The 17,631-nt window shown below is 40.4% G+C and overlaps 1 protein-coding gene across 1 annotated transcript; it reads left to right on the top strand.

Annotated features, from left to right (window-relative positions):
- Nucleotides 1-697: 697 nt before the first annotated feature.
- Nucleotides 698-15,949, top strand: LOC104074361 (netrin-4-like; the record flags this gene model as incomplete). The annotated part of the gene is made up of 7 exons (XM_009574446.1): nucleotides 698-816; nucleotides 1,346-1,534; nucleotides 9,313-9,526; nucleotides 10,316-10,452; nucleotides 11,444-11,512; nucleotides 12,651-12,821; nucleotides 15,813-15,949. Coding segments are annotated over 7 exons (1,036 nt in total), but the record flags the coding sequence as incomplete, so codon positions are not given.
- Nucleotides 15,950-17,631: the final 1,682 nt, after the last annotated feature.

Raw genomic sequence — 17,631 nt, forward strand, 5'->3', positions numbered from 1 at the left:
GTTGGTAGGTTGGTGTCTACCGTACCTAAGTCTCTTCAAACATCAGTGCTTTCCTCTCACAGAATGTGTGGTTTGGATTGTTTTTCTGTGGGTATACTGGTTGGTATTTTTCCAGGTTTAATATTTTTGCTACATTTTTAACTGTGCTAGGACGTCCAGGATTACTTGCTCATTCTTCTAACAATTTGTAGTTTAGTAATTCATGGTGATTTCATTGCCCTATATTTACTCTCTCTTCCAGACAATGTCAAATAAGACAAGGTCCAGCATCCTCTGTTAGACTGTGCTCTCCTGTGGCTCAGCTCTGCTAGCCGAGAGTGTATTTTACACTGCCTGGAGGTTACTGTCTGCTCAGGGTCTTTGCATGCTCTTGCCCTGTACTTGGAAATCAAAATAAGCTGCATTAGCTTACCCAATTTAAATAAGGCTGTTCATCAATGTAGTAGTAAAATAGTCAACTGGAGAGTTAAAAAGAAATTGTTGCCACATGCATTTAGACTGGAATATAGAGGAAGAATCTACATCATTAGTGACTGTGTGAAGAGATAAAGCTACACATTTAAGCTCCAGGCTTTGTGGGTTCCCTAAGAGAGCCAGGCAGCTGTGTGGGAGTTGTGCAGGAGAAGTCCCACCTCCTCGTGAGGCTGTTGGGCACTCCACCATGTTCTTGCTTGTAGCTATTTGAATGTATTCTCAGGAAGTGCGTGTGTAGACACAACACAGCAGGGGACCACTGTGAGAAATGTGCACCACTATACAATGACCAGCCTTGGAAGCCAGGAGATGGAAAAACAGGGGCGCCAAATGAATGCAGAAGTAAGTGGGAGGCAGTTTACTGACCCAGGCTTTCAGGATGAGCACTCACCATGCCAGCAGGCAAAGTTCCCTAACAAAGACTTCTGTCGATTTACACTAATGGTGCCATTACAGAAACTGGGGATAAGTTGCTGGTCATTGATGGAAAACTTCAGTATGCATGTTGTTTTACAGCAGCTGACCCATTTGGGCTATTGGGAAGTGGAATTCACAAGGCAGAAATCTGTTCTTCATGCAGCTATGTCTCCTCACGTGTTCTAGCGTTCCAGGGTTTTGTGCAGGACTTACGATACCATCAGATTGGTTTGTCTTGCTGTAAAAATACCACACAGCTCACAACCACCCTGACTGGGACTATCACTCTCTGTTGCAATTTCTAGTTTTTATGAAAATCAAGGATTGCAGGCAGATGAAATGTGTTACATTCAAATATTTCCTCCGTGATTCACAGTAGGAAAATGATACCATTTGAATAGTATTGCTGTGTCTATTATATAAGCCTGAAATATATTCTCCTGCTTCTCACCAGAGTGTCGCTGTCACAACCATGCTGATAGCTGCCATTTTGATCTGAGTGTTTGGCTGGCATCAGGAAAGCGCAGTGGTGGAGTCTGTGACAACTGCAAGCATAACACAGAGGGACATCGGTGTCAAAGGTGCAAACCGGGGTATTACCGAGATAGAGGGAAACCCATGTCTTCTGCAGAGGTCTGCAAACGTAAGTGACTATTGTTACATGCGGTGAAGATGAATGGTGGAAGAATCATTAAAAGAAAGAAATCAATAACTCCTATAGAAGTAACTCATGAGTATTACTATCATTTCTTTGTATTCTTTTCCTAAAGTACAGTTTTCTGATCAAAGGTCATCTTCCTGATTTTCTGTGTCTATTTCTCCCCCTGGTATCACACGTTTTTTTTGTGACAACTGCTACAGTTCTCCAAATGCATTTCATTCTGGGGAAAGGTACATTCTTCTTGTGCTTGCATTTAAAATAATACGGTTCATTTTTTCTTGAGGCACACTTTATTTAGATGTTTTTTTCTGCATCTCTCAAGACGGTGTATACCTATGTGTAAACTATTGTTAAATTCCATTTGATTGTGCAACATCTGTGCACTTAAATACATATAATAATGGCTGCAGGAGGTGTAGGAAGCACGAGACCACGCATACCCACTTGGGAACAAATAGATCAAAGCTCACTCAGACTTATCTCTGGATTCTACAGCTGTATTATGGGGTGCTCTGCCCAAATTAATTGCCTCATTAACACTTCAGAAGGATGTGTTAGGAAGTAATTCGGGCATAGAGGCACTAATGGTTGTACACAGAGGGTGTACAACCTCTGGATCCAAGGTAGTTTTCACCCAACCAGTCTGGAACACAGCCTGTAACTCCCTTATTTAGTGTAAACATTTCCTGAGTATCCTGCCATGCTTCACAATCTGATTGCATCTGGCATCTATTTGGGAGGTTGCTACTTCTAACAATATACTTAATTTCATTTCTCCCTTTGGATAGTTTTCCTTCCCCGTAGCTCAGACATCAGTTGCCAGCACAGAGAACTTCATCCTCTGTCATCTATACTCATGCCCACTGGCATCATGTGCTTTTGAAGCTTTCTTGACCCTTTGACGTTCTTCATCAAGATTCCTCCTAAACAGATTACAAACACTCCTCTCCCTAGGACTGTATGGCCTGTGATATTGCTTAAACTTTCTGTGCACCACACATCCTATGTTTCTGCTCTTTTGTATTCTTTCCACTGAATCTTAGTGCCAGCAGACTGCTTCCGCACTACCCCTTCTTTTTGATTTCACAACGTTCATCACAGAACACTGATCAGCGGACAGGGCTGGGCGTGAGCTTATCTAACTGAGCCTGTATCCCATAGTGTTCTATGCTGGCCCTTTTCTAGTCCTGTTTCTACTCTGAGCAGATTTGCTACAGGGAAATATTGTAATAAGAATAAATTGTTGTGCCAGAAAATTAGTTTTCAGTCTCATAGTACCTGAAAGAATCTGTGTATGAACTCTTGTATTTAACAGCAGGGTGATGGTGTAGTAACCAACATCATGTGTAATATTAGATAACCGCTAAAGTCAAGGAGCACTGGAGAGCAGCAAAGAGGAAAAAACATTGTTTGAAAATACAGCCTATCTCTGTGGAAACCCTAGAACAGTCTGCCTGGATGAAATCAGACCTTGACTCTACCTCTGCCTCTTTTGTCTTGTCTGGTTACAGGCCTCTCCGTACCTCCTGCCAATACTCTGCGTAGCAAAAGAAAAACCGTTCAGAAATTTACCTTGTTAAAAGAGCTTTATTTCTATCGTGCCAGTCAAGCACAACAATGTCCTTTTCACCTGGGAACATGCTGCTGCCAGCAGAAGGCCCCCAAATGCAATTGTTTCTACTCTGACTTGCACGTTCAGGCCTGGATAGCTGCCATCCCGCTTTAGCCACCTGAAAGTTGTATGTCTTTTCTAGGGTCCCTGTACAGTCAGTGGAGAAACAGTGGGACCTCTAGGGAATGACTTATTGCAGCCTTAATGTAGATGTCTGAGATAGATGAGCTGAAATGCCCTCTAGAGGATATCTATTTCTCTTCTTTGACTTAAGAGGTATTCTGGATCACTAGCCTGCACTAGTTTCTGTTGGTTGAGATGAATCTAACGGGTTTGATTCAGCACTGTTGCAAATAGGTAAGCATGACCGTATCTGTGCATGATTCAAGTCAATGGGACCTTTCACAGCCATGTAAAGGTATGCATGAATGTAATGCATTCAATCAAGATACAAGGAAAGGGTATTGCAGTTCACTCTAGAGCCTCTCAGCTTTTACAGCAGACTGATGTGTGCACGATGCTTGTACCTGTGTGGAAATAGAAGGGACACTGCAGATATAACTACAGAGTTAAAAGAAGCCTGGGAGGGGAGTGGTTAGTCTGTGCCTTTTCTCTTTTCTTTAAGGTGAGGAGGAGAATTCCCACAATGACAATTGACAAATTACCTTAATAGGGTAGTGTTTTGTATGATGAAAGAACTGATCCCCAAACACTTCCCTATGTGGTTCGCAGGCAGTGTATAAGTGTGCACTTCATGTTATGCTGTACCTCTGCAGAGAATCTTCAGGGAACGTTTCACTACTTTGGTTATTATCAGCGATAGCAAAACCAGAAACACCAGTGCAGACAGGCAGAGTTGTTTTGGTTAGAACAGACTCAGTTTGACAGAGGGAAGATTTCACCTCCACGACCATCATCAGCTCCTTATGCCTAGAGCTGATACTAAACTGAAAGGCCTCATGCGGGATGTAAGATAGAGGCCCTCTTCTCCATCCTTTAGGTTGCAAAACTTGCATTGCTATGAAACTTAATCTGGTGTGATCTGAGTAAATTGTTCAGGTTGTGTGACCCTAAAAACAACTCTGGTTACTCAGTAAAAAACAGTTACTGTTTTAGCATTGCTAATATGTAAGAAATTAGACAATTAGACCACCAAGTACATTTCTCTCATACCTCAGGCTGCTGATCATAAATTGAAGAGCTGCCACTTCTGGATTAGCATGTTTGTGAGGATTTAAATGTACCAATTCCAAGGCATCATCTCACTTTGAGAAAACCATGCAAACAGCGCCAGACAAACAACACTAAATGAAAAACCCACCTACTGGGCAAGTGCTGAAAAGCAGTAATAAGCTGCAAACAGCAGACTGAATGGATGATTTTGGTGAGAGCAACCTGGTCCTCAGCTTCCCATTTTGAATCAGAGGGGGAAAAAAAAAACCCTCAATGGGAGATCAAAACTTGACCCTTGTGTACAGTAGATACTGAGCTGGGAAAGGAAACCTGATGAAAAAGCTGAATGAAATGCTGTGCTAATCCCTTTGAGAAAGCACGCTTGAAGAGTGCTCTGCCATCCAGAGCAAAGTCTAGGTTCAGCTGTGACATCGCCCTCAGGCTCCCAGAAAGTTACAGGACACTGCCCAGGCCCAGAAAGAGTCTTTAAGCATTAGTCATAATAATGAATAGCATTCTCTCTTAATCACTGCTAGGAAAAAAAAGTTGTATAACAATTGGATGTCCCGGCACTATCCAAACCACCCTTTGCTGACCCTCCAATGTGAGACTGCAAAGATACTCCCTTGAAAAAAAAAAAAATCTGTTGAAATTTGACATGTAAGTGTGAATCTGCTATTCCTTTTTGTCTGCAGATGTAGCCTGCCTCTGATCACTTTGCTTCTCCTGTTCCTAGCAGCTGGGGATGAATGAGAGCCAGGTCGTGTGCAGAGCCTTGTTTTGACACTGCTTAGATCTATATTAAAAAAAAAAAAAGAAGTCATGAAAAGAGTCCCAGAGCAAGGCACACACCTGCCTGTTATTGTGGGTGACAACACAGGATTAAGTAGTTTGGATATAGACTTGTATGGGAGCTTTGACTCGGAAGCCTAATCGTTTCCTAACCAATGGTTAGAAAAGCTGCTGTATCCTTGGCTCTTTCCTGTGGCTTATTTGGAGGCTTAAGGGATCCTTCTGAAATGGCACCATCTTTTGTACTCACCCTTTGCTTAGCTTAAAAAATAATGCAGGCATGTAGACCCATTAAAAAAGTCTCCAGGAAAACAAGCTTTTTTACGCTAAGCACAACGGTTGAAAATTAAAATATGCCCAGATGCACATGCACATGCACACAGTCTGAAAAGCTCTGCTTCTCATCCTTTTACTTCTGAGCAGAGGGAGTGAACTTTTAATTGTAATATCACAAAGGCCTGATCACATCTTGGTTCAAAGTCTGTCTTAATAAGCCCTGACCACACACACAGCTGTCTATCTTATTTCCTTCATTTAAGAAACATGATTGGCTGAGTCAATCCCCACATCTGACATGCTTTAAAAATTGCCCTGATTTGGTCATATGCTCCCTAGGTGCACATGTATATATTTCAGATTCAAAAGGCTTTGTTTGATTTTTTGTTTTGCCTGTTTTTCATCAAATAGCCAGAGTCTGCTCATAGCTATATCTTATGCAGTATTATTAGACAGAAGTTTAAGGCAAAATACCTCAAAGTCCACTGAATTACTTGGAGCACTTGCTATTTTCCTGTAAGTTGGGACCATATTGTTACAACCAATATTATATTTTACATCTGTGTCTAATTACATGGGAAAGACAGCTGTGCTGAGGGCAGACAGATTTATTGAGGACTTGAGTGGAGACTGCTGTATGAATTAATTGTATTAATTTTTAATATGTATTAATTTTTCATTACTCCTTGTCTCCTCCTTTTTACAGTAGTTTCTGACAAAACAAACTTAGTATAGGAGTGAGACTAAAAGGCAAGAGGATGCTTTGATACTTCGTGACTGATAGCCAATTCTAAAGTACAATGATGAAATTTTTCATTACACTGCTGTCAAGGGAAGAACCCAAATAAACCAGCCCTCTCTGAGCCAGAACTGTCTGCACACCGTCCCTAACATAATTGATGATGCCTTTGACAAACAAGGCCATTGTCATGTCGGCTGGTGTTTTGTTAGGCAGGGAGGCGGATGGAGAGAAAACTAGGGTTTGCCAAGAGAAAAGAAGCAAAAATCAGCAGGGAAAGATGCTGTGTTGTCAAATATTGGGAAATGTAAAAGGGTGAGGTTTTGGAAACTTGCTTTTATGTTTCTTTAATTGTGAGGTTTATCTGCAAATCTTTATTAAACAGATAAAACCCAGTCACCAACAGCATGTGACATGTGGGCTCTTATTTTGGGAGTTACCTTAGATGCCCAACTGGGATTTTGGCCGTAATACTCTGGAAGCCAGACAATGTACACACCCAAGCTGAAATGCTAAATAAACACAGACCGAGTAAAGCGTTTGCAAGCCACTTGTATAACTCATCTGAACGGGTTGTACATTTATTGATTCAGCTTGCTTTCTGATCCACCAGAAGCTGTCCCAGTTTCTAATTGGGGAATATGCCCCACGGTTCATTTGGGAACATTAGTTTTCCTGAACTGTAGCCCCAAAATGGGAAAAAAAAAAAAAAAAAAAGGCACTCTTTTCCTACCTCCTCCTCAGTTTCTGCCAATGCTGTCAGTCACCGTCCTGTAATACTTTCCATACTTTCCCTTAGGGATAGGATGGGAGAAGGTCTCATCTTCCTGAATCAGGATCTAGTCTCAGTTGGTGATAGGTAGTCTAATGATGCTAATGATTTACCCATCTGTTATGTGACCCTAACTGATGAAACCTGAAAATCAGAAATAAGATGGGAATAAAGACAGACCCAGAAGTTGCAGAAGTACAAGAAATTTAAGGTGAAAATTGCACAGGTAGATTCTATATACAGAGATATTACAGTGAAACCAGAAACCTGGGTTCAACCTAACCCAGATGTTGGCAATCTCTTACTTCTTGTGGCTCAGACCTGTCTGCAGTAAAGGAAGCCTGTGTTTCCCCTCCTTATCCCCAAATCTATGACATCCATTTTTTTCAGTGACAGATGGAACTAAGTGTCTCCTCTTTTAGGGTGATGTAGTCAGCCCTGCAAAAATCTGGGCAAAAATAATTCAAGTTGAGCAGCAACAAATCAGAACTTGCCTTTGAAACTGTCAGTGCTAATGAGCTCTTCATTGTTACACCTGCTCTCCAGAACTGACAGCAAAATCCCTGGGTTTGCTCCCAAAGTCAAGACTGCTTTGTGGCAAACAGGCGAGCCTGCTGCCATCCGCCAACCAGCTCATTGTGTTGAGTACATTGCCCATGACAGCACGCTTATTTTCTGTCCTTAGGCTATTGTGCTAGTGTCCCTTGAAAACAACGGACTGAGATCTGTCTACAGCAGAGTGTAATAATATTATTAAAAATATTGGCATAAAGAACACGGGGCATTGTGAAAAAAATAACTATGTAGTAAGCAGATTATAAGAGAAATGCCCTTTAAACAGAATTGCTCACCCTTTTTCTCGTACTATTTTCAAAAGATATTTTATTTTCTTTAGCATCAAATATGAGGTGAAAATGAATTGTCCCTGCTACACTTAACACTCTTTATAGTCATATATTTGCCCCTTCCCCTTGGAAAATGATGTGTGGAATCAGAGTGTTCATTTGGTCTCTTATCTGTGAGCTCATGAAGAAAAGTAGTTTGATTAGAAGCAATGATGGGCAAACTTCAAAAGCTTTGGAGATCATGTTTGGTTCAGATAAGCATCCAAAAGGCTGGCCCGTGATCCAAGCTATCTAAACACCTTGGGTGTCCAACATTTAACTGAAAATCTCTGCTAAAGTGGGTCTTAGCCATAAGATTTTTATTTCTGCCCTCTTCCAGATGGATGAAGTAGTGATGCATTTCCTTTTCAGTCTCTGCTACAAGCAAAAGCCAGGGCACGCTGCTTTGTTAATACAAAAAAGAGCTGAAACATGAAGGCCTGGAGTTCAGCTCAGTTCTCATTTTAATGAAATTTGTTTGAATATCAGAAATGAGTGGGTATGTTTATTGCTTGTATTTTACCTCTGCAGAGCTGTTGGCACAAGGCTTGACCATCTCAGCTAGCCTCTGCCCTGACGGAGAGGAGTCAACTGTGTTGCCTTTGCACTACTACCTGTATATTACTTTCCACCTCACTCCCTGATGCTGTCACATTGGGAATGCACTGGTGGCATGGGATTATGAGAATTTATTGTGAAGGCAGAGTTGCCACAGGAGCTGTTTTACTGCCAAGTTGCCTTGAGTTGCCAGGCTGGTGTCAAACTGCCAATAGCATTAGAAAGATCTGGGGTTTTTTTCCTCCTATTTGCTCATCTCCAGCTACATGTAAAATATGTCTAATGAGTTTAGAGATCTTCTCTCATTCTGTCCACCTTCCTTATAACAAATATGCTCATGTATTTGTACAAAAAAAATTATCAGCTTCCTTACACACATACAGTACTGCATGGTGAGATGTGTCCCTTAGAACTCGCACTGAAGGAAATTTGTGGACTCTTTGGAGGCAGAAATCGAAAAAATGTTTCAGGTTATCTGAACCACCTGCATAAGCCGCATCTAGCCCCAGAGGAAACAGTAGTTTTGTGATCTCCTTCACAGGAAAGACAATGTAGGCAATAGCTATCATTTTTCACCTCGTTCATGCTAGTGCATCTTTTTGCAAAACATTTGAAAAGTGAACCACCTGCAAGCCCCTTTAAAAATAAACACACAGTGGAGGCTTCCTGCCACCACTTCAAAACCCTGTATGGTCAATATTTGTGTAGTAGGGAAGCACTGACTTTCACACATAAATGGGTCCCAGTTGTACTTGTTTTGCTGTGCTTAATGAGTTAAAAAGAAGGAAAAATCATATTGCAAATGTAGGCTGACAACGCAACGTTTACCAGTTCTGACTTAAAACTACTGAGCGTAAGGAGCAGGGCACGAGTTTTTCAGCCTTGCAAAAATGTCACTTAACCAGATGATCCCTGGGCACATAATCTCAGTCACCTCTTACCGTATCTCCATAGCTTGCGCCTGCCAGCCAATGGGTTCAGCCAACGCAACTTTCAGCAGAAGCTGGCGATGCCACCCCAAGACGGGATTCTGCTACTGCAAGCCAGGTGTGGCGGGCCCCAACTGCGATAGATGTCTCATGGGCTACTGGGGCTTTGGAGAAAATGGCTGTCGCCCTTGTGACTGTGCCAGAGACTGCGACCAGCATACTGGAAACTGTTTCAATGGGTAAAGAAGCCCTCCTTTGGGTTCACTTTGAGATGGGATTCTGTGAAATGAAACAAAGATTAACTGAAATACTGCAGCAATGACAGTAATTGGAGGATGCTGGAGGGTGCACAATCCTTTGAAAAGGTGGCTGTAAATCATAAAAGGTTTCTTAAATTCCATTTGGTGGCTGGCACACTCTTAAGTCCATTGTATTATCCAAGGCAATCTTGAAATGATAACTTTTTACAGTAATAATAGGCAACTCCACAACACCATGGAAATATGTACAGCATCTTCAAATACACCTGTTTGCCTTGGAAATAGATGGAAGAGTCTGGAGAGCTTGCCTCTCATCTGTGCCCAGGGTAAAATGAATTATAAGGTCTCCCTCTTGTTTCTAGAGGGCAGGCATCTGTACCCCAAACATGCATTAATCAGTACAGAAATCCTATGATTTGCTGAGTGACTGCAGTTTTATGGGTCCTGCAGGTGTCCTCAGTTCCTAGTGACATCAGTAAGTGGTCACTAACTTGGAGTTACTTAATTCAGTAAAAACAAACAAACAAAAGCAAAAAATGCCCAATACATAGTTACTTTTTAAAATGCTAAGTCAGCAGTGGTAAGGCCTAAATAAAAGCCTAGATCTTGTGATCTCTCTATATAGCATGAAGTCTTGCTCTTATGTGCACTCCCAACCTGAAGAAAGCAAGCTCATCTGTCTGGATACAGCCACATGCTACAAACACCTGCTTCCCACCCATCTCTTATCCTAACCAAGTCTTCTGTTTGTTTTATGTGTCCCCCCAGTTATGACAATAAGCCATTCTTTAACATCCCCATTGGGGGACGAATCCCTGACCTTGTGCAAACGCCAACCAACGAGAGCGAAGAGGAGTGGAAATGGAATGACCATGAGCAGGGATTTTCTGCACTGAGGCACCCAGGTACAGCCCAGGGTCTGGGAACATTTACTAACTTCCTTCAGAGCCAGTTCTTTCTTCTCTCCACCCTGACTTAAATTCCCCTACTCATCTCTAGCTTGTATGTCCCCCATCTGCTGGCAACATCTGCTAATCTGAACTATACAGGTTATCATTACACTTACATTGTTGTTTTCCAAACCAACTGTACTATGCAACTTTGGTTTTTGGAAACTGGTAAGTCATGAATAAGATTGTGTGGAGAAAATACTCTCCTTTTGTTGTCATAATTATAGTCATAATGCTTATGACTGTACGCAACTACTTCTCAAGCATTCAGTTGCTGTTCAGAACTTCAAATGCTATTTGTAAAAAGATCATGTCAGCCATCACTGAAATACACCACTTCTGGGGTAGAATGCAAGTGATTTTAAGTAAGATACTCCTCCTGGCACCACAGCTCAGGAGAGAAAGTAAAGTATACTGTATCCAGCTAAAGTTACAAAGTAGGCTTATAGAATGAGGTGGAGCGTTTAATATTCAAATAGTTCTCAGTTTTACCACTTAACAGCACCAATGGTTTTGTAAGACCCAGAGGTAATAGTGCCACCTATTGCATATCTTGACTTTTCCGAGAGGGATATTACCTTAATACCAGCAAGGATCAGCATTTCTTAGCTTATGGGATCGAACAAGGGTATTATTACTTACATGATTTACACCTGGATCTGATTCTTACAAATCTCTTTATTAGTATGAGTTTATTAACTGTACAATAGACCCCATGAGGGCTGCATTTTACTTGTCAGTACCGATCAGATTTCAGAACTATTATTATATCATCTAACAAGAAACAGATTTGCAAATAACTGAGCTCACTCTCAAACTTACTCTTAAGGTCCATCCAGATTATGGTAGCTATTTACATATAACTTTATAACTGAATATAATTTTCTTTTCTCTCTCGTGTCCTGGCTCTTCTCCAACCCTTTGTGTTCTGCGGTTCCCCTGCTAGAAAAGTGTGTATGCAAAGAAAAGGTGCTTGGAAGTGTCACTGACTTCTGTCAAATGAAATATGCTTATGGTAAGTGGGTGACATGCCCTCAAGGTATGATAATTTCACAATGTTCTCTCTATGCATGTTATTAGCTGATAGCTATGAAAAATGACAGGACTGGCTAAGTCATTAAATAAGAGGTAGGATTTCTTCTGCCGTTTTTGTCTAGTGACATGTCCAACTTGTGATCAGAACTGAATAGCACCTTTCATGCAAGGCTCCATGGTGTCTCCTTTCCACCCAGTTAGCTTCCCTCTTTACAGCAGAAGTGCTAGAATTGTAACTCAGTGGAATGGTTGGCCTCTACATCAAGAATAAATGATAAAAAGCTTGCATCTAAACTGCCATTGTTTTTGCACTCATTATGCAGGTTCAAATGGCCATACTTGTTTACCAAGAATGTATTTAATACTATGGTTTATGAACACCTGGTTCATGCCATCACATGAAGCAAAAAAGGAAAGCTCTGGGATCCAAAGGTTTGATGTGCTTGTGTCATGACACAACAAAGCCTGCTTGTGGGGCCAATCTAGATGACACTACCCTGCCAAAAACTTACGGGATCGTATTAAATTAAAGGAACAGAAATTTATCATGGCAACCAGATGTTAGGCTACAAAACAAAAATGCTTTTTCTGGTTTGTTGTGCAATCATGGAATTTTAGCATGTGACATGCCTGCAGTCTGATGGGAAACTTCCTGACTTTCTTCCTGTAGAGCAGACAGTCCCTTCCCATAGGACAAAAATTTTGAGAGGCCAGTGTTAAAGCTCAACACAAGTTTTCAAACTGCAAAATATAAAGCCTAGAATCAGTGCACTTAAAATTAGACTGTTAGCTGCTGATCTGTTTTTTCCACCCTTCTTATGTATACATACAAGTGCCTTCCTATGATTTCCAAGTATTTGACATCAGCCCATTAAAAAGTAATTGCTAAATAACATGGTGAAAGGATCAGTTAACTACTTCAATAGAAAAATCTAGTTTTTCTTCTCCAAATTTATTTAGAAGAACCATGACTGAAGTGGACAAGCATTGGAATACACTTTCTGTACAACTGCAGCGTTTTTTCATGTCTTCTTTCAAAATTCTATCTTTTAGCAGCATAAAACAAAATTCATTTAGAAATTCATTGTTGGTCTCTAACTTGATATGTTTTCTGGCAGTGATAAAAGCAAGAATCCTATCAGCTCATGACAAAGGGACCCATGCAGAAGTTGTTGTGAAAGTGAAGAAGGTCCTGAAATCAGGCAAAGTGAAAATCGCTCGGAGCAACAGAAGCATTTACCCAGAATCCTGGACCAACAGGGGATGCACATGTCCCATTCTCAATCCCGGTAAGGACAAAATGCTTACCAGGTATTTCTCTTCCCCTGTAAACAGTGGTGACAATTCATTATGAACATTAGCTATGGCTACTCAACACTTCCCATCAGTCTTTCCAGGGAAGAGTCCGTTGATTCATCCAAACCAAAGAGGGAGTGAACAGACAGCTGCATTTTGTTATCAGAGAATAAAGTTTTACCAAAAAGTCCAAACCTCCCTGGAAATGTTTTACTTTCAGTGACTTTACTTGATCTTCCAGAATATTTGTGACTAGAAAAATGTTTGTGAGCAAAAAAAATCCCTGTATTTTTATGTCCAAAGAGTTTTCTTCCTTACTGTATATTCCCACATCACGCTTTACTTCCTTTTGGAAAAACTAGAAATTATTATGAAAATTTTGGAAAGTGGAGGGAATCTAACTTCTTCTGTGCCTTTGCAATGGTTTCAACTAATGAAAAGTAAGCCTTCCTTCTTCTACTGTAAATTCTAGTGCATTCAATTGTTTGTTCCATCAAAGCCTAAAGCTGACAACCTGCAGCATACTGGAAACCAATCATGGGTGGAGAGCATAAAACCAAATTAATTAAATTTCAAACCAAGCAAGACAGGAAAATCTTTAATAATTAGAAAAATCATCTTTTATATAGACAAAGCCCCTCTTTTTATAACCAGTTTAGGATAGGTCTCTAGGTTTGCTCCCTAACAACAGTCTATCAGAATGATCCATGTTTATTCACTTTTAATTACGGGAATCTCCCTGCAGTAGTGGAGTGGAGAAGTAGGGTAGTGGAAAGCACTTCTCCTTCTACTACCTTCTGCTGCAGGTAGAAACATTACACTACAGACTGCAAAGCTCCACACTAGTGCTGAGTAATGTTATCAGTGGCTGAACAGATACATTCCTCAATTCAACCTTCCCTATTGCTGCCTTTCCTGCAATACAACTTAGTGGACCACAGAGAAAAATATGTTTACTTGAACAACAGCTGAAATCTCTGGGTAAATCTCAGAATCCTACAAATTTGAGCCTGGACTCTATTTTTTCCAAGTAGAATCACAGAATCATTTAGGTTGGAAAAGACCTTTAAGATCATCGAGTCCAACCATAAACCTAACAGTGCCAAGTCCACCACTAAACCATGTCCCTGAGTGCCTAAGTAGATGCTAGGTGTCTGACAGATTTGGATTACTCACAGCTTTCCTGCATATCACTGGAAGTTCCAGGTCTTTGGGACCATGTCCTAGGATCAAATCCCAATAAGACAAAGACTTTGGGTGCCATTAGGCTGACAGGTAGTGTATGCTGGGGATCATGTTTCATTATTCAACCTTACACCACAGAAAATGGTGACTTGCTATCATTCTAAAAGCAGCACCTGATAGAAAAATTACATGTTTTTTCCTCTGAATAGATTAAAAACATATCCACTGAGTGAAAGGAATCCCTTGTGCTTCACTTAAAATGTACTGCTTAATCTAACCTTTAAGACAAGTTCTCAGCTGAAATTAGCCACATACGAGAGACAGCTGTTTTAGGAAAGGCTGTGTCAAATCAAACTCTGTAAAAATTTTTCCCGTTATGGCAAAATGAACTGTACTGTCTCAGAAACAAATTTTGTCTTCCATTTTCTGTATCGAGTAAAAGACTGAATTTGCATTGAAGTGTAATATGGACCCTGAGCTCTCTTTTTGGGGGTAGTTCTTGAATTTGCACATAAAATTTTTGGCTTAATGTAGTCCAAATGAAGAAGGTGCCTTCCTTTGCTTAAACTCCAGTGGCACAGTTGTGCCTAATTAAGTATTTACCAGTGCTCCTTGTGAAACTGTGGGAGCCCTGAATCAGACATGAATAAAATATATTGCCTAAATATGATGAGAGTACACCTGATCCCACACAGATACTTGAAGAGGGAAAATATCACAGGACATTTTTCTCCTTTCTACCTCTCTAGCTTTACTTTGCACCTCTTTAGAAACATAGGGCTGAAGACATGCAGCTCAGAAATTTAGATGCTAGAGATACAGGTGTTATGCCATTGCCTCTTGATATCAATTAAAGCTACGGACAGGTCCCCATCACTGCAGTTCTGCAGATTTCAACATATTGTTTGAACTCCTGCTGCAGGATCACAGTATGCCCTGACTCATGGTGGAAACCTTACTTTTTCTCTCTTCTTGGGGCTTTTACACCCTCCTTTCTATACAAGCGTTAGCACTTGCTTCCCAGCACACAACTTTCAAGAAGGAGGGCAGTAGTGTCAGGAAGGGACAAAGGCATAAGTAGCAGCCTGCAGATCTCTGTGCAGAACCTCACACGTAACTTGCCCTGGGTGTGCCTGTGTTTCTCTAAATGCTGATCAATGTGGGAATTTTACTCACTAGAGTTAATACAACACAAAGAGTGCTTATACATCTACTAAGGCAGTGACATGATTATTAGTAGTCTATGTTTCTTGTCTCCATGTGTAGTTACCCACTTTTTTGTTCACAGACCTCTTTTTTGAGGCTCTGCTACCTGTATCTTAAGGTTATAATCTAGGAAGCCTGACTTACTATTTTCATATACCAGGTTCCGCATCTGTTCAGGTTGAATTCTGCTACTCATCATATCTATACAAGCCAGGAGTAATGCTACTGAAGCACGTGGAGTTACAATAGCTTAAAACAAAGGTCAAACAGATCAGACTCAAACCTGGTCATGTGCACATGGTATTGAATTTGTAAGCGGTAAAGCCATTGGAGCTAAATCAATTTGTAGTTGTAATGCCTGAACATAATCATATGACAACATTGAACATGTGTGCCCAGGAGTCAACAGTGACAATATGCACATGAAAGTATGTTTACACATAAGATGGCACATGCATAAACTGGATGAAGCTGGCTAAGATGCTACACGCCAGATACTTATGAAATAGAGAAATTCTGCATTTAGTTCTCTTTTCTTCTATTTATTGACTGAAGTTTTTCCTTTTTTTTTTTTTTTTTTAAAAAAAAACTAGGTACTGACTATCTTATAGCAGGCCAGGAGGATTCTAGGACCAGCAAACTCCTTGTGAACATGAACAGCCTGGTGAAACCCTGGAAAGCATATCTGGGAAAACAAGTATCAGATATTCTTCGAATTGGGTGCAAATAATATCTGTTTCAGAAGTTACAGTGCTGAACTTTGCCTTTTAGTAACACTGCAGTGAAAGGTGTAGTTAGTTCATGCGTTTCCATTCAACATGCTCCTAGCAGGAGTGATGAAAGCAGACTTACCATCCTTTCTCCTTTCACGTGCTTAGACAGGAAACTTGGGACATGACTACTTTTTTTCAAAAAATGCACAGCCTTATCATACAAAATTAACTAGTGCATAATACATAGGTTACACATCAGGTCTTAATTTGAGCCTGATTCCACGCAGCCAGAGAATCATTTTACAATGCAAAACAAAATGGATTAGTGTTTCCATACTTTAGGTCAGAGCCTGATATTAATATGTATAAGCTGCTTACATAATGCATTCATTACTTGGGTGTAGGTTTTTTTGTAAGTGACCACTAACAGGCAGCAATTTCTTTCAGCTTTACAAGTGGCCTAATACTAAACAAGCATGTCAAATAATACTTATTTAAAAGAGCTCAGGCTGCAATTATGCCAATATAACAGGTTGCTTTCTAGAAGGCAATATTGTCCCATTGCTGAACAAAAGAAACTAACATATGACTTATCTTGGGACAAGGTCCTTTATAGATGTACATTGCTATCATCAATGCTTAGCGCTGAGGTCTGCTGCAGAAAGCACCTTGGCTCAAACTTGATTCCAAACTTGATTGCTCTCTAAGGTAATTTTGCTCTCTGCTGTAGAACTTTAGTCTATAACACCACAAACATTTCACAATGATTACCACTAAAAAGCCTTATGCTAGTAAAAAGCCAAAACATATGAAGAATTAGTAGCTGCTCTAATGTTGAGATTGTAACACTACAAAAGCTACAAGCAAAAGCAGGAGGAGGTAAATGGATTGGATGAACTGTGTGTTAAATAAGGTAGCTATAGTTATTGTGAGAGCAATCTGGCTATTCAAACTGTGCTCAAGACCACAGGCATTTGATTGCACTTAGTGCTTTCATTCTGCTTTATTTCTCTTGGTCATGCTTCAGGTTAAGATACTGAAGCTAGGCTTCCTTCCCATTGTGCCTGAGGATTATTCTTCCCCCCCCAGAAGTATAGGCATGGTAATATCTGCACTCTAGGTAAAAATAATTCTGTTCTGCAAAAGCATTCTTTCTAAATCAATTTTATCCTACCCTATAGTAATTAAGAGGTAGCTACTTAAATCATTCCCTAACACAATATTTTGAGGAAATGGTAGTTTAAGACCTGCGTCCCCTGTTTAAGGACTCACAATCAAATGAAGCTGATTAGAGCACATTCCCTCACCAAGTAAAGCAGAAATTATAATGAGTCAGTCTATTCTTTCAGGGGGTTAACAGAGAAAAAGCAGGCACACATGCTACTTTTGCATATTTCTATTTCATGTCTATAATTTTTTAATGCTGTCAGGAAAGAGGAGTATCTTCATTTAGCACTGTCTGACTGGCACATGGAGTATACCCAATACTAATGCAGAAGGATGGAAGTCCCAATCTGCAACTTAGGCCATCAGTTTGTTCTCTTTATCACTGGGAACCTGAAAAACCAGCTTCTTTCATTCCATTTGTTGCTGTTTTTCTTTTAACTTCATATTGGTTGAACAGCAGAAAAATCCTCAGCTCATTTGGAAATGGATCACAGGCAGATATTTACAAAATAAAAGCCCCACTTTTCTCCCA

Source organism: Fulmarus glacialis, unplaced genomic scaffold, assembly GCF_000690835.1.
Source record: "Fulmarus glacialis isolate BGI_N327 unplaced genomic scaffold, ASM69083v1 scaffold32703, whole genome shotgun sequence".
NCBI lineage: Eukaryota > Metazoa > Chordata > Aves > Procellariiformes > Procellariidae > Fulmarus > Fulmarus glacialis.